General features: G+C 39.4%; 1 protein-coding gene across 9 annotated transcripts in view; it reads left to right on the forward strand.

Moving 5' to 3' along the window:
* RAPGEF2 (Rap guanine nucleotide exchange factor 2) overlaps positions 1 to 24,493 on the forward strand; it is a 248,001-nt gene that overhangs the window by 179,339 nt on the left and 44,169 nt on the right. For all 9 annotated transcript variants that reach the window (XM_057547436.1, XM_057547439.1, XM_057547437.1 and 6 more), the window contains 2 exons: positions 11,405 to 11,536; positions 21,478 to 21,655. In XM_057547436.1, coding sequence (XP_057403419.1) covers positions 11,405 to 11,536; positions 21,478 to 21,655 — 310 coding nt within the window. The remainder of the gene's footprint in view (positions 1 to 11,404; positions 11,537 to 21,477; positions 21,656 to 24,493) is intronic.

Genomic DNA, 24,493 nt, shown 5'->3' on the forward strand with positions numbered 1-24,493 from the left:
GGGCAGTGAACAAATCCGAATCTATTTTATACTGTCTTTGATTCCTAAGGTACTATGATACTTAGTTGATTTCATTTTGAAGTTGCATAAAGAGCCCAATAATTTTTCATAAAATGTTTAGTAATTGGATTCCTTTGGTTTAGGGGTATACTAGACTTCTCTCAATTTTACACAAAGACAAATATAAATATAACATATACTTTATAAATATGTGAAATATAAGTATGTGTTAATATATAAGGTATGTATGTATATATACTTGTATGTATGTCTATGTGTATAAGATATAGATCTATAAGGTGTATGTGTGCGTGTATATATATATACCTAGTAAAATGGTATATATATCTAATAAAGTGGTATGATTAGAACTATCCCTTTAGGAAATAACTGAGAATATAAAAACCAGTTTTCTCATCACATTGTCACATCTTCAGTCTTTCTTGGCTATCCCTTTTTTTATTTTTAAAGATTTATTTATTATTTATTTTATTTATTTTTGGCTGCATTGGATCTTAGCTGCAGCACACGGGATCTTTGTGGAGGCGTGTGGGATCTTTCGTTGTGGTGTGCGGGCTTCTCTCTAGTTGTGGCGTGCAGGTTTTCTCTCTCTAGTTGTGGTGTGCAGGCTCTAGGGCGCGTGGGCTCTTTGTTGCGGTGCGCGGGCATCTCTCTAGTTGTGGCGTGCAGGTTTTCTCTCCCTAGTTGTGGTGCGCAGGCTTCAGGGCGCGTGGGCTCTGTAGGTGTGGCGCGCGGATTCCAGAGTGCGTGGGCTCTGTAGTTTGCGGCACGCGGGCTCTAGTGGAGGCACTCGAGCTCAGTAGTTGTGGCACGCGGGCTTAGTTGCCCCGCGGCATGTGGGATCTTAGTTCCCTGACCAGGGATCGAACCCGTGTCCCCTGCATTCTAAGGCGGATTCTTTACCCCTGGACCACCAGGGAAGTACCCCCAGTCACCCTTCTGTCACATCAGTCTCTTTTAATCTTTGCTGAATGCAGCACTTACCACTATTTGAGAATTTTCTTCATTAATCTTTTATTGTTTATCTTGCCTGCTAGTTGTAAGATCCATGAGAGCAGGGAGTTTATCTTACTTGCTGCTGTCTTAGAAAACTGGGAGCAGCGCCTGGCATACTGGCATAAAGTGGGTTTTTAATAAACGTGTTTGACTGACTAAAGGAGCTCTAATGTTGATTTTATACAAATTGCACACAGTACTATGAGGTCAGGGTGTCATCAGAGCCCTAGCTTCTCCTTAAGGAATTGAGAATTTCACTGTGGAAGATTTTTTGCAGACAGGTCACAAAAAAAGTATCATCATATTTGTATTTGTATGAGTTAAGATAATGCTAGCCATTGTATCAAACCAAGCAAAATACAATGGTTCAAATACAATAGAAGTTTATTCTCTTTTGCATAAGATCTGAAGCAAGTACTCTGGATCACTTAGTGGACAGTTTTCCTCTAAGCAGGGATCCAGGGATCCAGGCCCCTCCACTTTATGGCTCAGTTGTCTAACCTTAGGCGCAAAGCTTCTGTTGTCTTCCACAGAGACTCTTGATGCAAGGGGAAGGTCTCGGCAGGTTTGTAGAAGATGCATATAAGGAGGGTGTGGGCACAGCATCCATCACTTCTGTTTGTTCATACCCTGAAGGCGTGAAGTCAGTTGTATGGGCACCTATGTGACTGTAAGGGAAGTTGGGAAATGCAATCCAGCCGTACTCCCTGGAAGAGGAGGACATTGGTGAATAGCTCGCCAGTCTCAGCCATTTTTTGGCATTTTATTGTAGAGAGACCTAAGTGCACTTGCATTTGGATGTCACGTGGCTTTTATAACTTCTTTTTAAAGAGTTAAATGTTACTTGTGGGGTAATGTCTTTAATTCTGAGCGAGGCTTTCTTGCCAAACCAACTATTTATTTTTGTTCAAAAAGAAGGCAGCTTAGGCTCATCCATGGATCCCATAGGAATCTTTTCTCCTTGGCTTTAAACGCTCGTTTCCCTGACTCCATGCTCCCTTGAGCGTTTTTACAGCTGGGATAACTGCCCACAGTCCCTCCGGAGCTCATCAGGGTTGTTGTCTAATTGGTCCTAGAAACTGCCTTCTCGTATCACGGGCGGCTCCCCTCCATCTCCAGGGGTCTCCACTTCCAGAGCACCGATCCCACGTGGTCCTGGAAAAACACGAGAACTCAAGTTTTAGTAACTGTAGAATATGATCAGTATTGCCATATGGATAATCACCAATTCTGCTAAAAAATATATTTATTGGGTTGGTTTTTGTATTAGACAATGAAGCTATGGTGCTATTAAAGTTTCTTAGGATATTTCCTGTTTAAATAAGGGAGACGATGGGTGTCACAGTTGGGTTAGAATATGGCCCCAAATAACAAGTGTCTAGAGTCCAGATGCAGAGGGAAATGGGTATAGATTTTGGAGCCATGTACCTGGGAGCTTTGGACAGGTCACTTGAGCTGTTTGAGCTTCTGTTTCTTCGTCCATTAAGTGCAGTATCTGGGCTCTTTATAAGTATTAGAACAAACAGGCGTCAAATATTCACGTTGCTCATTAGGTAGCACATGTGCCCCAGATAATGGGGGAATTATTCCTAACATGAGGAGAATATGCACATAGGGTTAGGGTTTCTGTAGGTGAAGTGCTACCAAGAAGATGACTTTTCAGTTACCTGACTCAGTGCCAAAATTTGCCGTGTATTTTATTGAAAATATCTTGGACTAAGTGATCTAGACATTTTTTTGAAATTCCTCAGAGAAAGGTGTGCTTTTTCAGATCACTGGTTATTGATAGCTGCAAATAAACTGAAAAGGAAAAGGGATTATATGGGTGTGTGTGTGTGTGTGTGTGTGTGTTTGGAGTGAGAATGGAGTGGCTGTCACTTGAAAACTATCATAAAACTGTGTTTTTTAACAGACAACAGGACGTTGCCTTTGGTGATATATACATGTTAATTAACTACCTCGGTATTTCTGTGGAAGATTATATAGTTTGTTTTATTTTAGGTCCCAGATAAACATTTTCATTTTGAAAAACTACAGCTGTCTTTCAGAGGACAAACTTTTAGTGGTTCTGATATTTATTATAGAACTATTCTCACTGTGCCAGGTGTCTTTCTTTAAGGTGATGAAATTAGTTGACTAGCTTATTTGTGTGTGTGCCTGCACCCACATACTTTTTCTCTGATTTCAGATGTTAGGGGTATTGTATAATGTATCAGGCAAGATTTCGTTCTGCAAGAGTTAACTACCAGAGAAGGAGTTGCTTTTGTCTCTTACATTATGAGGTTCTCTCTCAATTCATTTTACCTTTTTTTTTTTTTTAAACAAAAAAGTACTCTTCAGTAAGGAACATAAGGCAGTAATGACCTCAAACAGTGCTAGCTTGGAATGTTGTAAGGGTCATATGGTGGAACATGGGATAAGGGAGTTAAAGAAGTTTTCTGTTTTACACAGATTTAATAATGATTCTTGGATATGTGATCTCAGAATTGCAAATACTGGTTATTGCCATAACATTTTAAAGGTTAGCTTATAAATAGTAAATGAGTTTGTGAAGAACCTACAAGACAATGAAAAATCAACCTCACTAATGTTGCACAGTATATCACAAAGAGATGCAAAAAGTGGTGTATCTCAAACAATTTAGAAGGAATGAAAACTCTATTGGATGACTCAGAAAGTGGCAGTGTGATGTCAAAATCGTTGATATTGGAGATGCAGATGTAAAGTTTTAATAAATTTGTTTTATGAAAGAGTGAGAAATTGTTTTAAATGACTGTTTTTCTATATGATTTTGAAATCTGTACAAGAAACTACATTAATAAATTGATACAAGCAGACATTTCAGAGTTTCATCAGTATTCATGAGAGTTTTCAAGTCAACCAATAAGTCCGTAAATACAGTAAAGTTCAATGCTTAAGTGTATTCAGTAGAGGGCCAGACAGCCAGGAATCTCTGTCTGCCACCTTTTCACTGTGTGATCTTGGTGCAAATCGCTTAACTTTTCTGTGTCTTAGTTCCTCTTATCTAAAATAGTCATAATAATAACCTACTTCCTGAGATTCTTGTAAGAACAGGACTGGTGTGCAGGTGATCTTACTGTTGCCTTCTCATAGAAACTGGTGCACAGGTGATAATTACTGTTGCCTTGCACAGCCTTACATTTTGGAATAGATGGTACTTAGATCATACACTTTCTCCTCATACTAAAGGATTCCACTTTTCTGTTTTGAAGTGAAGTTCACACGAGTTTCCTATTCAGTGCTTGCTATGAATGTCCGATAGAAAAGGCTTCTTAAAAGTATTTGCTTGAAAACATCAGTCATGTGACTGACAGCCTTTCAGTCAGTTTACTAGTTTCGCTTATTTATTTTCCTCAACAGGGGTCCGAGTTGTTCTGTTTGTGTTCCGTTTATCCTTATTTCATAAATGTAGGGATTAAATTTTAGATTGTAATTCATGCAACTGTAACCAAGGAAGTTTATGATTCATTCATAGGTTACCAACCCTAAAAAACACGTGGGTAGCCTTTCTGCCCTGGGGAGAGGGCTGGGTCACCACCACATTTCAGGAGCTATTTCTAACATATAAAGGTTTATGTTTGGACAGAAAGGTGACATTTTAATGTATACAAACTATATCTTAACATCCAATCCTCTCTGTTACGCCTCGCTCCAAAACATTATTTTAAGGTAGGAAAGTAGCAAGGAACTTTCGGAACAAAGCATGACCGCACTTGCAGCACTCCCTCCCCTCCCCGCAAGAGGTGTTTGTTCAAACGGCCCTCTAGGATGGCAAGAATCACGCAGCTTGTGTCCTGGCCAAATACATGCACGACTATTGTGGAGGCTTTTACAGTCAAACGTAAGGAGGCTATTCACACAAAAGCACAAATTCCCCAAGGCGCTACCACTTTGCGAGAATTCTCAGCTATGAAAATTTGAATGTTTATAAAAGACGGCAATTGGACCGTAAGCCTACCATGACAATGAGGTTATTTACTTTGCAAACTTTGGTACAGTAGTCTAAGCAGTGAGCTCTTCCATATAAATATATGATTTATTTAAAATGTAAGCGGTAGGGACTTGCCTGCCTGTCCAGTGGTTGAGGCTTCCCCTTCCAGTGCAGGGGGTGAGGGTTCCACCCCTGGTCGGGGAGCTAAGACGCCACATGCCTCGGGGCCGAAAAACCCAAACCTGAAACGGAAGCAGTATTGTAACAAATTCAGTAAAGACTTTAAGAATGGTCCACATCAAAAAATCTTTAAAAAATAAAATATAATATGTAGACTTTTGGGGGAAATATATATAAGTAAAGTACTGTAATGGTGGTGTTAGGTATGAGAGTGTCAAAAACAAGTTAGTTTTTTTTTTTCCCCCCATTGAATTTGGAAACTATCTGACCTAAGACGGAAAAAATGGCAGAGGGAATGGAAAGGGAGAGAGACAGCTGCAGGTGGATTCTACAAGTTATTTCATTTAGTCACTGGACAATGTTATATTCATTTTACAGAGGAAACTAAGGTGCACAGAAGTTAATCAGCTTGCTCAGGATTGCTTGACTTAGCAGGAAGTTGAACAGAAGATAACTTGATATGTAAAATGAGACATGTCTTTTGAGCCTGCCAGGAAGCTGGGAGAATATTAAGTTTGTACAAATTGCTAATCTTTTGGCAGGTTTCTCCAGTAAATATAAAGCAAATTTTTGTTGAACTGTTCCTTTAAAGCATAGTCATACCAACATTTAAAAATGTCTACATGTATTTTGATGAGAAATATTATTAAATCTATCAGTTTATTAAATTATTATCTCATGACCCTTTGGGGAAAGCTTTGTTTCTTGCCTTTATGTATATTTACAAACAAAAGAAATTGTATACTGTGCAGAAATCTTTCTCTTTGCTTTGTGGACTACTGATGGATGAAGTGTTATTTCAAGGATGAGTCCTGGGTCTTGAGCACGTCTTGATGGGATATGAGAGAAGTAAAAATGATTTCTGATGAATAATATTCAAGAGTCCAAATGCTTACTTTTTCTAGTGTTCCTAAAGAAATATTATGGGGTAGAGAAATAAAAGTTGACCCTAGTATAAAGTGATCTTTAAAGTGAGCTACCAAATAATATTCCTGCCTATGCAAGCCCTATGTAGAAATAGGTCAGAGCGTGTCGGAACTCGTCGTAGTAGAAAAGATCAGTTTTAGTAAAAGAAAAGCTGTGTGTGTGTGTGTACACAGAGGGAAAATATGACTTGCTTTTAAAGTACAGCCTTAGTCCTGCCGTGGGTGAAGGAACAGTGTTTGGAGCTGGGTGATGACTGGCCCCCAAGGCCCCTTCTGAGAGCGGCTCAGTCCCTGCTGGCATCCAGACTAGACTCCAGCTGCAGGAGTCCAGAGCTGGGAGACCCTGTGTCCTCCTCGAGTCTGCACGTGGTAGTTTATGGCCGACACCCTTCTGTCTGGTTCTGGGTGCCAGGCTCTCCTCTGAGTGCTTTATACCCAATCATTCAGTCAGTCATCACAACACAGGTTTTCAGTAAATGATGAATGAATGGAAAATGTAGGAGACTGTATTTTCACTGACACCTCAGGAAAAAATGGGAAATGTGTCCAGGGATGTATCAGCTCCTCCCCTCAGAGCCTGAAAATATGAGCGTGGAAAGCGCTCAGAGAACTCCAGGGGTGACCTGGGGAAAACAGCACTCGTTTGGGTCAATTCTTAGTGTTGCATCCTAGCATGAAGCCGGTGTTCAGTCACTAAGCGTGATACTTAATTTACCTTACGACTGTTGTTACTCAAGGTGAACTGCCAGGGACGATTGGATAGATTGTAACCATTACCCCAAACCTTATGTGTTCTGTTGTAGCTATTTCTTGAAATAAAAGTGATTCTTGGGAAATTTTTAGTGAGATAAATTTCAAGTGAGGGTGGCAGTGTTTTTTTGTTCTGTTTAGTTTTGAATTGTTGGGTTTCTCAGCAGCCCTACGACGCTAATGTATCGTGGAACATACAACTCTACTATGTTTCCATTGCATAACCGGTGATACACCAGCCCTTTCTTGTAGAGCTGGAAAACATAAACTTGAGAAGAGTTTTGGGGGAGAGAAGGAAGGGGAAGAAGGGAAATGCCCTAGTCTCTACTATGTTAGCACCACTTTGAGGAATTTTACCAGTTCAGCAAAGTATTTATTTAGCGGTGTCAGAGACTTCAAGGCATCCTTACTCACTGAATTTATGTTCAAAACAGAGTTCATTTATTAGCTGGTACTTTTATAAACGCCAATCATTAGATTAATTAATAAATCAAAGGCTATCAAATGCCTGTTCATATATGAGCCTTAAGTCTTCTCTAGTACTTCTTACTTAAAGCTAATTGTTAGAGCACCCCTGTTTCTCCCAAAACAGAAAACAAAACAAGCTATCATTTAATCGATACCCAGATTTTACAAAACTATGATTAATATTGTTTATGCTTACTTTACGCATTTAAGAATCTGATTTAACTACGTATTACCATTGTTGTTTCTTATGTAATTAATAGTGTTTCTGGTGAAACTACGATTCAGTCATTTGCCTGACACTAGTTTAATACAATTGTGGTTCACAAGTGCCGTATTTGTAGGAATATAGATTGCTTGATCCAGGAAAAATGTGAGCAGTAATATATTCATACAATCAAATATGAAAATAAAAGCATTTAAATGACAAAAAGAAAAATATAACAGATTTCCTTGAATTGTGTTTGTAATGAATTGCTGTTAAATATTGAATATATTGGCGTTAAGATCAAAATGTATAAAATATATTAATTTCCCCTTTAATTTATTTAATTATTATTTAATTTTATTCAGGTAACTACTGCGTATAGCCCCAGCTTCAAAAAATTTTCTTATTGTTGAGCAGAATTTCTGTTATAAGTGGTGGCTAGAGCCGCAAGATAATTCCCAGCTCCATTTAATCTGAAATCTGATTAAACAGCATAGTGATAGTAATTTAACAGGGCCCTGGATCAAGTGTAGAAACGCTGGGACAAGTGAGTCTTTTGTCCTTGGCGTGTGGCCCCCTGCTTTGGTATGTTTTGCTCAGACAGTGAGTTACTGGCTCCCAGCGTTCCGCGTTACCCTTTTGCCCTGAGGTTGAACGCGGTGCCTGTGCCTGTGTTTGCACCCTGACTCCCAGTTCCCGGCTGGTTCCTTTCCCTCTGAAAGAGCCGCTTCCCTTAGGCCTGGGCTCAGGTCTCCAGTCTGTAGAGTGAGAGGCTGGGCCACACCCGTGCATTTCAGGCTCTCTTCTCTCGCGGCAGACAAGCTCCACACCCCTCGCATTCCACAACCGTGGCCGACGTGGCCTGTTGATAGCGTTTAATCATGGGATTCTCATCCCCATCTATGGGGAAAAATGCAAAGGTTTCTCAAGCATGGCGTCTGTTCTCATACAAAGAGCTATTTAGCTAATACTGAATTTTATATGCATTAACTTTAACATCATTTCATTGTCTGCAAAGAACACAAGTGGTGGTGGTGAGATAAAAAGCCATGTTTAAAAAACTATGTTTGAGGGAGTTCCCTGGCGGTCCAGTGGTTAGGACTCCACGCTTCCACTGCAGGGGACCGGGGTTCGATCCCTGGTCCGGGAGCTTAAGATCCTGCAAGCTGTGCAGCGTGGCCAAAAACAAAGAAACAAACAACCAATGTTTGACTTATTTTTCTATTGTGCATGACACCTAGTACAATGACTTTTTGGGTAGTAGAATTTACATTTGGAATTGGGGGTGTCTTATTCACCTTGATATTTCCTGTCCCTGACAGAGTGTCTGACATAGCAGATACTTAATAAGTATTTATAAAGTAGAATTGAATTCTTACGAATGAAAGTGTTTCTTCTTTTCGCTTTACACACAGACTTTCTGGTTCTTAGCCTGACAAAGCCACATAATTCCGCTCTTTGTGGGTCTAAGTGAGCGTAGATGAATGAATAGATTGTGCAGTGTCTGTTCACACTACACAATCTGTTTAGAGCTTTAGAGCTCGAAGGCTCCTGTGCTTTCCCCACAGTGCGTTTAGTCAGGAAAGACGACCAGTTGATGGACACTGTCCTGTGAGACTTGAGTAAATAACTGTCTGGTGAGTAAACATTCATCAGATGGATACATCTTCATTTGACATTTTCAAGTTAATTTTTAAAAATCACACTATGTGGCACATGTCGACCTGAGTCATCTCTAGAAAAGGTAATCAATAGAAATCAGTTTATTCTGTAGTTGCATGTATCGACTGATGCCTTTTAAAGTCGCTGAGCTTCGGAGTCTTGGTTCTTCAGTTGCCTTTTGTGGCGAGTGACTGCATTAAAGGAAATGTAGCCAAGACGAGGAAGGGTGTTTATCCTGGCTTTGAACACATTGTTTTAATATCTGACGTGTATCACTCAGCTACAAGTAAAATACAGCTTGGCAAACTTTTGTCTTCAAACTGTTCCTGAAGAAATCCTGCAAATACTTCGCTCTTCTACATTGTGAATAAAATATATAAATTCTCAAATTTGGGGGTTTTCGCCTATCTATTCCTTGCAGGGAAATTGTTATTTTCCCAGTTTTATCTATTTCAGAACATCTTCAGTTATCAGTTAAAAAAACATTCCTAGTGAGATATAGACATCGTTCTTGCAATGATTTCACACATTTGAATAAACATCTTACTTCTGTGAGCTTCTCCAACATATGTCTTTTTATCTGTTTATTTAGCATCTGTTTATATGCCCCCTAATAAATTTATGTTTAAATCTTTTCTTTGTGTCTCCCATCATGTTAAAAATATTATTTCTATGCAGACTATATTAAATGGTTTTTTTTCTGAAGGGGTATAATTTTACTTTTTAAATTTTTTTAATTTAATTTTTTAAAATTTTTTATGCAATTTAAAGGTTGCTTTCCATTTACAATTATTACAAAATATAGGCTATGTTCCCCACATTGTACAATATATCCTTGAGCCTATCCCATACCCAGTAGTTTGTACCTCCCTCTCCTCTACCCCCCACTGGTAACCACTAGTTTACTAGTTGTTCTCTCTGTCTGTGTGTCTGCTTCTTTTTTGTTGTATTCACTAGTTTGTTATACTTTTTTAGATTCCACATGTAGGGGATGTCATACTGCATTTGTCCTTCTCTGTCTGACTTACTTCACTTAGCACAATGCCTTCCAAGTCCATCCGTGTGTTAAGTACTATTAAGTGTCATAATCTGTTTATTGAGTCAGGTCTGAATGGTTGTGGGTGTCAGGAGCCTGCATCACCTCCCCTGTGGGACTTATTCTAAACTGTGAAGTGGCATCTTGGTTTTGGAAGGGGAGGAGGGAGGAGGGTTACAGGAGAGAAGGGAATATTGCCAAGGCAAGGTCTTACTTAAGTTTGATTTTAACAGTTAGTCTTTCTTCTTTATTCTTCACCAGCCAAATAGGATCAATGTACCAGCAGGAAAGAAAGATATTATCAGCGTGCAGGGTGTCAGTTAGCATATATTTTGAAATGTCAGGTTTATTATTGGCCAGTAGTGTCTAAGTGTGATGCTACAGATACATAGTGCCCTTTTTGAATTCAAAAGAATTGCTAATAACTTACGAGTGTAAGATTTTAAGGGCAGCGTTTTCCTAGCACCTCATTCACTAACTAGCACACAGTAAGAGGAAGAGGGCTCAGTAAATATTTGTTGACTGGGTGAATGTTTCCTTTTTCAGTGCATTTTCTCTGCTGTATGGGGGGCGATAGGAGCACTTGCTGAGGGAATCTGTTCAATAGACGCAATTTTTATTTGGAGTTTAAACGTGACCAAGGTAGTACCTATGTGTCTGTGCTAGGTAAATGCTGTTCATAACCTTCTCAACTCCGCGTCCTCCGAGAGCACACTTTCCTGTTTTCTCCGTAGTGCCTGTGTAGTTACTTGTATAACAATACACTTTGTCTGTTCTAAGATGCTCATCTTTTTAACCTTTAAACATCATTTGGGCATACATGAACCTCAAATCTGTTTTCTTATTTGAGCTGTCTCTCGCCACAAAGTTGCATTTTGCTGGCTAACAAATAGTAGGAGACTAATTTGCTCCTTGGTGTATAATTTGAAAGTTGTAGCTCATTGGATTCAGTGCTCACCAGGTTAACCTTAACCGCCAAACCCACCTATTTAAGCATTGCATTTAGTATGATTTAAGGCTCATTGAATGCCCATAAACTTTACAAATTTATTTTGTGATTTTTGGTAAATAGGACAGTATTTATTCATGGTGAATTTAAAAAATGAAGGACCTTTCCTGGCGTGGAGTAGAGTGTAACACAATTTGTAGATGCCTTCTTGGAGTTGTTGGTTCCAGTTGTAACTTAGTTTCTCCTGATCCTTCCCCAGCTTCCTGCAGATTTCACAAAGCTACACCTCACTGACAGTCTCCACCCACAGGTGACTCACGTCTCCTCCAGCCACTCAGGATGTAGCATCACCAGTGATTCTGGAAGCAGCAGTCTTTCTGATATCTACCAGGTAGGAAGGTGTTTTCCTTGTCATTTGCTTCATTTTCATATATTCTGAGGAGTTCTGTGATTGTTCGTTGATAGAATCTTAAAGGTAAATATATGTGTGTATATTATATGTGCACACATGGACATAAAATGTTAATGTTTATGCTTCACACAGACATGTAGTATGTTGTATGTTTGTTTTAGGACGTCGAACTACAGTCTAAATGCATTTGCCTCTGCTGTTACCAGTTACCAGAATTTTAAATGGAGTGTACAACGGAAATGTTTCCCCGGACTGTAAATATTTTATTAATTTGACCGTAGGTGTACTAGGTTGATGACCCTTTCTTGAATAAAATTGTAGGGGAAAACTTCAGAATTATGCTTCCATACTAAGCTTTTCTTAAAGTCTTGGGTGTGACAAAAGGAAGAGATTATTAAGAGTCGATCACTGAATTATTTTTCTTGCATTATTTTTATTGCCTATAGACTTACTTATATGTTTCAAGTAAATTCTTATGATAAAGATGATAGAAAAGAAACTAGAATTATGGAATTTCAAAAACGTTTTAAAAGCAAAATAATTTTAATTGTTAAGAAATACTTCATTGGCTTAGAAAATTCAAATTTAGGAAAAGTGACTAAAATATGCAAAAAAGGTCCTTTTTTTGTTACAGCTAATATGGGATTTCGGATGGTTTCAAACAAAAAGAATGTAATACTCACTTTACAAAGTATAATTCTTGGCTCCTTAGGAATTGTGATATGAGATGGCCATAAAAGAACCTTTCTCTAAACAATATTACAGTGTTTTAGGATCATTGATATATTCAGGCAGTGCTCAGTTTCTATTTTTTTAAAAAATTACTAAAAGTAACTAAACAGAATACCATCAGGGCAAAACATGTCTGTTTAAGTCCTAAATTTAGTAGATCTTAGAAAGTTAATTTTCTTTTCAGGAGGCATTGGGTACCCACTTTTCTATAATTCAGAGGTGTTGTGGAGAGCTCACTGGCTAATAAGTGATAGCCACAGATGCAATTATTTGCAGATTCCTAGCTGATTAAGAACTTTTTTTATTATCTTGCGAAAAGAAATATAATTATCTGGCTCTTTAAAGTAAGTTTTCAAGTTTCTACTTTGAGGCATTAAATGTTAACTTGTAATTAAATCTTTAGGAAGTAGTCCCATTTTCAAATGTTAGAGGAGGAAAAGGTGGTGGATCAGGGTAAAATTATCCCCTCCCCCCTTGCATAATGCCTGTTTTTAGAAGTCGATTTTTTTGAACATTTATTCAAGAGTATCCCTTATAATAGAACAATGAACAGTAGAAGTAAAAGTTGTGCTTTAGCTTATGTTAATTGAAACATCATGATAGAGCCTTTGTCTTCTACACTTTGAGATGATCACATGCTTTAAAGATCTGGAGTAGGAACACAGCTTGAGGTTGTAGCAGTTACCCCTGCTGTTCTTCGGGTGTAATTCCAGGCTGAACGGAGCCTCCTAGAAGGTAAATTTATAATAAGAATGAAGTGAGTCGTTTGTATACTTTACGGAGGCGTATTCTGAGGGGAACTTCAGCTTTATGTGGTATTACCTTGGGTAGGTTGGGGAAGGGTGTGAGGAGATTCTGGATGGTACTTCGGCTGCCCCCAGCCCCCATCAGGGTGTCTGAGGGTCCAGACCGTGGTGAGAACTCCACCTGGTTCTCTGGGGGTTGGAGTTTGCAGCCTGCAGGCCGGCTTTATCTTGGGGTGTAGTTGGAAAAGAGGACCCCTGCGTATTTTGATTCATTTTAGTTGAGTTTCACAGCTGCTCGTTTCAAACTTGATGACGGGCATGTGGCCCGGTAAGTTTGTATCCTTCCTAAGGAAAAAGCCATAGATGTAACTGGGGATTTGGTTACTGACTGTAGGACTAACAGTGACTAGAGATCCCCTATTGTCTTTGAATCAGAAATTCTATAAAGGTGAGAAGAAACCTGCCAGATGCGCCCGGTTTGGCGACCAGTCTCGTGTTTGAATCCTCTACTCGCTTCCCGTCGGTCAGGTTGATTCTTGAGCGGCTCCAGTGATGGGCAGCCGTCTCCCATGGCGACCCCTTTCTTGTGCCTCCAGTTCTGACTTGGGAGGAAGCTGTCACGTTGGAGCGAGTATAAATGCTCAGGAGATGGATACAGAGAGGTCGGCACGGGATGCCATGTGCCGGAGAGAAAAAGTTAGAATAAGTTTTCTGAGAGGGTTGGAGGAGAGGAGTTCAGGAGCAACGTGGAATCACTGGCTTATTTAAGAAAGGAGACCCCCTCTCTTTTAACAGGGGCATATGATGGTGGATTGGGAGTGGGGAGTTTGGGAGTTGAGGGAGTTTCTGCCTGGTGTCTCTGAGTTCCTTCTTTCAGAGTGAGAGGGTTGGCAGGTGGAGAGTCTCAAGGAGAGACACATTTTGAAATCATAGTTTCGGACAGCAGGGGAGCAAGTTGACCAGAGCATCGGAGGCTCAGCTGGGTAGGTGCCCTCAAATACGGAGTGATTTCCCTCTGCCCTGGTAAGTAGTCTTCTCCGCAGTGAGCACAAAGAAAGCAAAGATTTGGCTTCCCCCGGGACGGACTCTTCATTCAAGGAGCGTAGTGGAAAGACAGACAGAGCGGCACAGCACGCCAGGCTCCTTGTAACGCGGGGCTTTGTTTTTGCAGGCCTTCTGTCCAGAACGTTCTCTCCTACCTTGATCCTTTTCGGCCTTCATCTTTAAGGACCGCTTTCCCAGAGAGTTCTTCCCTTCTTACCCTTTGAAACGCAGGTCCTACATGTTGGTCCCTTCCCTGGCTGGTTTTTTAGACTTTAATTCAAGTGATTGTCACTTTCTAAGTTATGTCTGTCCCCCAGCATGACTGCTTCAAGAGGCAGGGACTTCCCTGTCTTGTCTTGGTCTTCTCTCTAGAGCCTGGAATAGGGCCAGGAAATCGTAGGCCTTCAGGAAAGATGACGTGTGGAAGGAATGGGATTGTAGCGTTAGACTAGGGGGCAGAAGTTGGCTTGTGAGAGCCAGGCGCGAAGCTCAGAGAGCCTGGGAGACTGCGGATCACGCTGGTTTTGAAAAAGGACTGCCTTGGAAGGCAGTGAAAGCACGCTGAAAAGTAGGAGGTTACTGGGGACAGAAAGCAGAACGCCTAAGTTGGTGACATGAGACAATGCAGTTTCCAGTCACGGTAAGGTCCTGGTTAAATGGTGTGATTATCAGAGCAGTGACTTAGGTGGACTGAAAATAACTGTACGAAAATAGGCAGATTGATGGAACAGAGAGTTCAAGCAAAACGGAATTCACGTGTAAGGATGTAATATGTAATAGTGGAAACCTCAGATCAGTGAAGTGATGGATTACTCAATAAATGGTCTTTGTGGGAGGGAAGCCCACTTCAATGACCATACTTTATATCATAATTAACATTAAATTCCAGGTAAGCTGAAGAGTTAGCAAACTCTTTTTTTTTTTTCTTTTTTGAAAAGTATTTATTTATTTATTTATTTACTTACTTACTTAACTTACTTACTTACGGCTGCTCCGCAGGGCATGTGGGATCTTAGTTCCCCAACCAGGGATCGAACCTGAGCCCACAGCGGTGAAAGTGCTGAGTCCTAACCACTGGACCACCAGCGGATTCCCAAGAGTTAACAAACTCTTAATGGTATAATGAATGATCAAAACTTTTAATAATTAAAAGAGCAGTTGAGACAAAGATTTAAAGTCAGACTTTTAACTCACTTATGCAAATTAATAAGAAAAATACTTCACTCATAGCATAACAATATTCAAAGGACAAGAGTAGGTAATTTGCAGAAGAGAACATGCACGTGTCTATACCTTAAATAAATATTTAAGACATAAGTAATTGAGTATATGAGGAGTTAAATATGAAACTATTTTTCCTATCAAATTAGCACAGACTTTCTTACTTATAATAAATATTTATAGGTAGACATCCTTACACCTGTTAGGATTGTAGCTTTTGGAAAGAAACCTAACAATTTACATTAAAAGCTTTAAAGAATTGTTCTTCTCTTTTAGGTAAATCCTATATTGAAATTAAAAACAAAAATTCCTAGTGTAAAATTAAGAACAGCATGAATTATGATACACAAACTGGACTTAATGCAAGCATTATACTTACTTCCAAATATGTTTTCATACTTTCTGCATATATATGGCTTTGTCTGCAGTGCCTACTCACTTTGTTGTCCCAGTTAAATTAGCATCAGCATTAGCCTTCAACATAAAGTTCTAGCCTAAATTTATATCAGGGTCTGACTCAGGTGCTATTTGGGTTACATACGTATGTTTGAAATTCTGCACAAAGTTCGTTTCAAGATTACTTATTAAGCAACCCTCCTAAACATGGGGATATGTGTGGGTGTGGTATATTTAATAAGCAAAAAGTTCTTTCATAAATGATTTTTAAGTACTTAATGATAAACATGTAGTAGTTACATTGTTTTTTTTTTAAATTAACACTTCACTAGCGCTTTATGGCATTTAATATTTCCTCAGTTTCTTCATTTACTTGATATCCTTAAAAATGCCAAATAAACTGGTTTTAAGAACTGTATTCATAATAACAAACTATATTGAGTCCCTTTTTATTTAAATAAATCATAGAGCTTTCAGCATTGATCTGAGAATATTAATAGTTTTTTTTGAGAATATTACTATTTAGCAGTAATGTGCACCTAAATCTATGTTATGTTATATCTGTGGAAGGTAAATTAATTTAGGAGAGGAGTTATTTGCCTAAATGACATTGTTCTATACCTTTTATTTATTTATTTTTTATTGAAGTACAGTTAATTTACAATATTGTGTTAGTTTCAAGTGTACAGCAAAGTGATTCAGTTATATATGTATATTCTTTTTCAGGTTCTTTTCCATTATAGGTTATTACAAAATACTGAGTATGTTCCCTGTGCTATACAGTAGGTCCTTGTTATCTATTTTATATATAATAATGTGTGTATGTTAATCCCAAATTACCCACATACCTTTTAAATATAAAGTGTGTGCATATCTTTATTTAGAATGAAAGGGTTTAAAGACTAGCATTATCTCAGTAATATTGTACTTTGGAGGAAGCTAGAAAATAGCAAGTCTTTTATGTTTATATACAAATGTAAATTTTATGTTTTATGACTTAGCAAAGCAAAACACATTTTATTACTTTCTTATATTTTAACTATTTTCTTTATGAAGACAGTCTGTTTGGAAAACTGGGTGAAGTATTATAGTGCGAAGTATTTAGTAGTTTGTGTAGGTTGGACCCGATTTTGAGTCCTGGCACAATTACTAGGTTTTGTTTTGTTTTGAACAATTTATTTAGTTTCCCTTCGTGTTTTCTCATCTGGAAAATAGTGGTAATAATCCTAATTTGCTGAATTGATATGAAGATTATTATGTACTAAAAGCATCAAATGTAGTGCTAGATACACAGTAGGCATTCAACATAGGCTCACTGTTTTTATAATTATCGTGTGAGCCATTTAGCCAGAACTTAATGGGTGCAGTTAGCCTGAGGGAAATTTTTACAGTGTGTAAGGGGTTGGGATATTTAACAGAGTGTTGGGGGGTTTTTTGGGCAAATTCTGCCAGTGTAAATTGCGTGCAAGGCTCATTGCTGGGGTAAAGGGGTGGCGGCAGAGAGGTGGAAACGTGTCCCCTTGAGGAAGGGACTTTGATGTGGTCTGTAGCTGGCTTTCTTTTCCCTTATTCGATCCAAGAACAATCCTGTGAATGGCGAGGTGTAACTCCAGCTTACTGGTGACGAAACTGGGTCTACATACAGAGGATCAGCGACTTTGTTAAAGTCACACGATGAGTGCTAGAGCCGAGATTTGAACCACTAACCTCTGCTTTGTCTGTTCATTCAGCGGATGTAAATCCAGTGAGTCCCAGGTTCCGGGCACTCAAGTTTAGCCCTCTCCCCACCCGCCACGGACCAGTCAGTGCTCACTAAGCCTTTAACTCCACTCAGGCTCCAGGGGTCTCAGTGTTCACGAAATCAGTAGATTCCCAAAAACTTGTTCATTGAGTTCTATTTAAGATGTATTATTAAAAGGAATTCTGTAGTATTTTAAAATAAAAATGAGTATTTTATTTTATTTTTTTAATACAGCAGGTTCTTATTAGTTATCTGTTTTATACATATTCGTGTATATATGTCAATCCCAATCTCCCAATTCATCCCACCACCACCACCCCACCCCCCCTGCTTTCCCCCCTTGGTGTCCATACGTTTGTTCTCTACATTTGTGTCTCTAAAACATGGGTATTTATTTTAAATAAAAATAATCTTCTAAGTTACTGGTTTCATAAATGTTATTTTATGAATAGTTTCTTAAGCAATGGAATACACATAACAGGGATAGAAAACAACTAATGATTGTTTACACAGATGGGGTGGTGGGTTCAGTTTTGGAGAGATTAATCCAACTTACACTGGAAAAATCTTTTTGTTCTATTTAAGACTTAAATATCATTCATTTAAATGATAGGAATGATTTCTTTGGGATGGTGTAAAATATATCTTTCATCTCTTACCATATGTTAGATGTTTAAAAGTTAAGAAAAACCTTAAGTTATATAGCTATATTACTTAAAGGTGTTTTGTTCTTATTTTTATCTTCAGTAGTGCCTCTTCACTCTAGGCTAATGTTAAAGAATGTGGATATAGAGGACTGATTGTATCTTTGAAAATATAAGGTGATGAATAATAATCTTTGATGTTAAGATGAAACTGAGGTGAAAATGTACTCATAGCAACCATTAGGAAATTGTCACATTTGTAGGCTTTAGAAACAAGGTGGTGATAACAACAATATTGGCCTAGTTTCTCTGCTCACAGCCTTGGCATACCATATCACATCCAGTGCTGTTTCAGTGTCATTCTGGAATCTAGAGACGATTTAAGTTAGCGATATGAGCAGATACACACTGCTGTGTATAAAATAGATAACAACAAGGTCCTACTGTAGAGCACAGGGAACTATACTCAACATCCTGTAATAAACCATCATGGAAAAGACTATGAAAAAGAATATGCATGTATATGTATAACTGAATCACTCTGCTGTCCACCAGAAACTAACACAACATTGTAAATCAACTATACTTCAGTTTTTAAAAAAATCATAAATTAGAGGTGCGCTGCTGAGGGTGCCACAATTAATTAATTCTCTGGCCTTGGCTGCAAGGCCTTGTTGCCGTCCCACCCGGAGCATCTCTGCTCACTGTGGTCCTACCCAAGCAGCAGTATTCACCAAGGCCACTGCTGGAAGAGCTTTTGTAGAGGTTAGACTTTCCATTTTCACTCATTCTGTCTTCATTAGATATTCTGTCTTCAATTATTTTCCCCTTAGGTTTTTCTTATAATGTGTGATAATTCTTTTTTTTTTTTTTTTTTTTTTTTAACATGCGACTCATCTTTTGCACTTTTTTTTTTTTTAATTAATTAATTAATTAATTAATTTATTTTTGGCTGTGTTGGGTCCTCGGTTCGTGCGAGGGCCTTCTCCAGTTGCGGCAAGCGGGGGCCACTCTTCATCGCGGTGCGGGGACCGCTCTTCATCGCGGTGCGCGGGCCTTTCTCTATCGCGGCCCCTCCCGTTGCGGGGCACAGGCTCCAGACGCGCAGGCTCAGCAATTGTGGCTCACGGGCCCAGCTGCTCCGTGGCATGTGGGATCCTACCAGACCAGGGCTCGAACCCGTGTCCCCTGCATTAGCAGGCAGATTCTCAACCACTGCGCCACCAGGGAAGCCCCCGATAATTCTTATAATGTATGGTATAATGAAGTGTATGTTCAGGAAATCGTATGTAAGGAACTGAAATGTGATTAAAATTCTTTTTTTTAAACTTCAGAAAATAATAACACATACTTGTATTGCTTCAAAATGTAGAATTAAATATTCTGTGATATAAACCAAGACTTCAGAAAGCTGAAACTTTGTTGATAAGAAAATAATATGGGACTTCCCTGGTGGTCCAGTGGGTAAGGCTCCATGGTCCCAATGCAGGGGGCCCAGGTTCAATCCATGGTCAGGTAACTAGATCCTGCATGCATGCCGCAACTAGGAGTTTGCATGCCGCACCTAAGAAGTCCACATGCTGCAACGAAGATCCCGCATGCCGCCGCTAAGACCCGGAGCAGCCAAAACAAACAAATAAATACATGTGTTCTTAAAAAAAAAAAAAAGAAAATAATACAATTTATTCTTTAAACATTGATTTAAACTAAATGATAGAAAAAGTATAGATCCTTCTATAAGCCGCACTCATGTGTGAAGTATCTATTACAAAGAGGCAGATTAGGTTGTAGTTATGAGTCTGGAGCTGGAATTCCTGGCTCTGTTCTTGATTCCACAGTTACCAGCAACATGATTTTGGAGAAATGATTTCTTTTTACCTATATGTTTGGAGAATAATAAAAGTCGGTGATGGCACTTACTTCGTAGGATTGTTGAAGGGTTAAACACGTTAATACATGTGAAGCACTTGGAGCAGAGTTCCTGGTACATTGTCAGAATTTGGTGTGGGCTTTCTATTATTAGGTTCAACATTTTGTATTTTCATCTTTATTTATTTTAATCTGTATTTGCCTATTCTTAAAAATAAGATGTCTTTATTGTCTTTGAAAATCATGTGGACTGAATTATTTGAAGTTGGTAAACTTTGTGTCTTCTACAAAATTAATAGTTTTATAGTAAAGCATTTCTAAGCGTTTACTATTTTATCTGGAAAACCACGTTTATGATGTTCAAAATGGATATAGTTGATATTTAATTGTACTCATTCTTACTGTGCTGAAGCAGTTAGTGAATTCTGGGTACCTACGTCAGATGAGGCCAGTATGATACATAGGTACGTGATCGTTGAGATGATCATCACAAGCATATAGAATAACCTAAAGAGGGTAACGCATCTATACTTGAGATAGCTCAACCGAAGAGACCATTTTGAAATTTGTGACTCTTGATTCAGACTAAATATTTGTTTTTAATCACAGAACCGTAATAGGCCTTGGAGTCTCTTTCCAGAATTAAAAACAAATTCTAAAAAATTTAAGAGATTGGGTCATTGCATTTATTTAACGTTTTTTCAGCACTAGAGAGTAGCTACAGATTTGCAGCTATGAATAAAGACAGTAGCATACTTAGACTTCCTTCCTTTCTCTTCATTCCTGTTATACCTGGTTCCTTCAGACATTCCTGAGCTAATTTTACTTTTGCCTCATTCTTTCTTGATCTTGATTACTTTAAATTTGGTTTGTGCTGCAGTCAACGGTGTTGAGGAATGGGAAGAAAGACTGTGTCACCTACAGGCATGTAGAGTCTTTCACACCTTTGGTGATTTATAGTTGGAAAGTGGACACTGGGGTAATCAAAGTAATTATTAATGTTTTGTTTGCATATTTATCAGGTTACCTTTGATTTGGGATTCACTTTTTCACAAAGACTCTAATAAGAGAGAAGTGGTTCAGTCTTCTTGGCATTAATAAATCTACACCTATTCTTTGGGGGAAGGAATTGTTCAGAATTAATTGTCACCCTTAAGCTCTTAGCTTAAGCCATTCTCTTTGAAAAATGGAGTGAAAACAGATACTATCATTTTCTTATTCTACTGTGTTTCAAATGCCGTCTGACAGGTAATCAAAGTTATTGACAGTCATTAATCCTAACTACAAATTCCAACAGTGATAAAAATCACTCATATTTTGTTGAAGTAATTCTTTTCTGTAGTGCCTCGTGCATGACTGTGTGTTAATATTGAATACATGTAACTTAGTTATGGAAAGTTGATATGAGAAAAAATTTAATATTTCGAACTAGACTTGTTTTTATTTCTTTTGGGCCCAAAAGATTTACTTAAGAACGTTTGTCTGTCTGTCTGTCCATCTATCTGTTTATTTGGGGTCTGTTTTAAGGCCACGGAAAGTGAGGCTGGTGAGATGGACCTGAGTGGGTTACCGGAGACGGCAGTGGACTCGGAGGACGACGAGGACGAAGAGGACATCGAGCGTGCCTCGGACCCCCTCATGAGCAGGGACGTCGTGCGGGACTGCCTGGAGAAGGACCCCATTGACAGGACAGACGACGACATCGGTAAGTCTGGGCCAGAAAACGAATCTCATAGCAATTTAAAGAACTTAGAGGTAAGACTGTGGAATGCAGTGGAGCCCAAGAATAGTAGGCTCTAAAAGGTCATGAATGTATCAGTGTCCCTTGGCATTTGTTGTTGAAAACATCTTTGAAACAACTAATTTTACTCAGGCCGCAGCTTCAGGAGACTACAACTAATAAAAGTTCCTAATGAAACCCTTCCCCATGAGCCGTTTCTTAGCTTACTCTAGGACAAAAAAATAAATATAGTCCTCCAAACATTATTACTTCTATTAATCATCTTGCGCGCACTATTTCTAGTAAGCTCAAGTTTTTCTTTGTGTGAACATCAGTCGGGTGGTAGTTGGTAGAACTGTCGTGTAAATGACTTTTCTTCTTCTCTGGTTCCGTAGGAAGGTGAGGCTCAGGGGAAGAGAGCAGAATGTCAAGTGAGCCCCGCGTGAACCTGGGGGTTGAGGCTTTAAGTGCGCCCTAAGGTTAAGAGTCGAAGTGGCTTTGTGTCCGCTTCTTCCTTCCTCGGGGTCGCCTTTACCCAGCTTTGCCCTCAGAGCAAGAGTTGATTGTGTAATGGTGCTGTAGCATTCATGCATGCCTTCTGGGCCCTGCTTCTTCCTTAGATGCTGGGGGGAGTGAGATCAGCTTCCTCTGAGAGCATCTCTGCCCCGTAGGTCTGGACTCTGTAACCACCGGTGCCTGAGCCTGATTATCTGCTCTTCCACACCCCCAGCTCTTTTGGGGCCAATATGTATTTGAAAGAAGTTCAAGGAAATGAGTCTAGTGGGATTAGATACAGGACAGTATGGGCATCATCATATGTGAGTGGCTCGTTGCTGTGTTTTGAGGGAGCCAACATTATGTATGAGGAGAACCTTGTACCGTTTAAGCTCTGCACATATGCTAGGGAACTAAAGATGGAAAACCAGAACCTTGGATTAGGTATCTGCAATGGTAACTAAAGCCATTGATAGGAACTGCTAGCTATTTAGAGATGACTGCTACGTGGAGTGAGCCTTCGGTCATCGGGGGATGTGACTGAGGCCTTGTATGGAGGACTGAGGGTTTCCTAGGTCCTGGCTGACCAGTGGGAGCAAAACAGGGAGCCCTGGTCCTGCTGGGGTCTGAGGAATAAAGTGGGGGAGATACTTCGGGGAGTGCACCGAACAGGGGGCTGTTTCAGGAAGGAAGGACTGTCAACGCCCTTTTAGAAGTTCAGACCTGAAGGAGGTGGTGGGAAGCCAGCCGTGCCTGCACCCCCAGCACAGAAGTGCCTCTGCCGTCACCCTTCCGGGGGCAGTAACCTCTAGATTTCTGTTGGAGGAAAGGACGTAGCTGCTTCTCACATGCCCATCCCTGTTCCTCCTTAGGTTAGCCCACTCCCGCCTCCACCGGGTCCACTCCCCGGTCCTGAGGTACTCGTAGTCACAGGTCTTCCGAGGCTTCTGCAGCATGCGGTGAAGTGGTCCTGTTTCATCCCTGAAGACAGGGTTTAGCTTCCTCGAGACTGACACCACACGTTCATCTGATTTCCATTGTCCCAAATTTATTCCACTCTTATTCTCTTTGTCCTTGCCCGCTTCTTTTTCTTTTTAAAAAAAATTTTTATTGGAGTATATTTGACTTACACAACGTTGTGTTAGCTTCAGGTGTACAGCAAAGTGAATCAGTTACACATATACATATGTTCATTCTTTTTCAGATTCTTTTCCCATATAGGCCATCACAGAGTACTGAGTAGAGTTCCCTGTGCTATAGAGCAGGGCCTTATTTTTTATCTATTTTATATACAGTAGTGTGTGTGTGTCAATCCCAATCTCCCAGTTTATCCCTCCCTCCCACATTTCCCCTCGGTAACCATACGTTTGATTTCAAGATCCTACTTCTTTTTCAAAATCTCTTTATTGTAGTTTTAAAGAGAGAATGAAATTGGAAGTGTGTTCGGTTTGTCATCTTAAGAATCCTTGCTCATAGGGTTTTTAAAAAATTAGATTGAACATTGCTTATGAACAGATTGACATGGAGGTTATCCTTTTTTGAATATGCTCATGTTAGTATAGTTACGGAAGAAAATTATGATTATTCAAATACATGTAGCATGTTATTCTTGGAAATTTAAGACTTTCACTTCATATCTGAGAAGTTTTCTCTCTCAGAATTTCTAGAAAGCAAGAGCTATGCTGATTCCTACAAATGAACACCACACTATTTTTTTTTAATGTGCTTGTTGATATAATCGCTGGATGAATTACTTGTAGTTGAATACCAATACGCTTATAAACAGTGATAACTCAGACGCTTGCTCCTATCAAATATATTTTTATTTAAAATAGTAAATCATTATCATTAAAGATAAGGCCTAGGGCTTCCCTGGTGGCACAGTGGTTAAGAATCTGCCTGCCAATGCAGGGTTCGAGCCCTGGTCCAGGAAGATCCCACATGCCACGGAGCAACTAAGCCCGTGCGCCACAACTACTGAGCCCGCACTGTAGAGCCCCCGAGCCACAACTACTGAGCCTGCATGCCACAATTACGGAAGGCCACGCGCCTAGAGCCCGTGCTCCGCAACAAGAGAAGCCACCACAATGAGAAGCCCGCGCACCACAACGAAGAGTAGCCCCCACTCGCCACAACTAGAGAAAGCCTGTGTGCAGCAACGAAGACCCAATGCAGCCAAAAATAAATTAATAAATTAATTTTTAAAAATTGCTTATATTTAATCATATTTTTAAAACTGCAGGAATTAAAAAATTTCCCTTTGGGTTCCCACAGATTTTTGGGTATACCTTTGTTTCAGTACTTTGGAGAAAGGAACATTATTGATTT

Source organism: Balaenoptera acutorostrata, chromosome 5 (genome assembly GCF_949987535.1).
Source record: "Balaenoptera acutorostrata chromosome 5, mBalAcu1.1, whole genome shotgun sequence".
Classification (NCBI taxonomy): Eukaryota; Metazoa; Chordata; class Mammalia; order Artiodactyla; family Balaenopteridae; genus Balaenoptera; species Balaenoptera acutorostrata.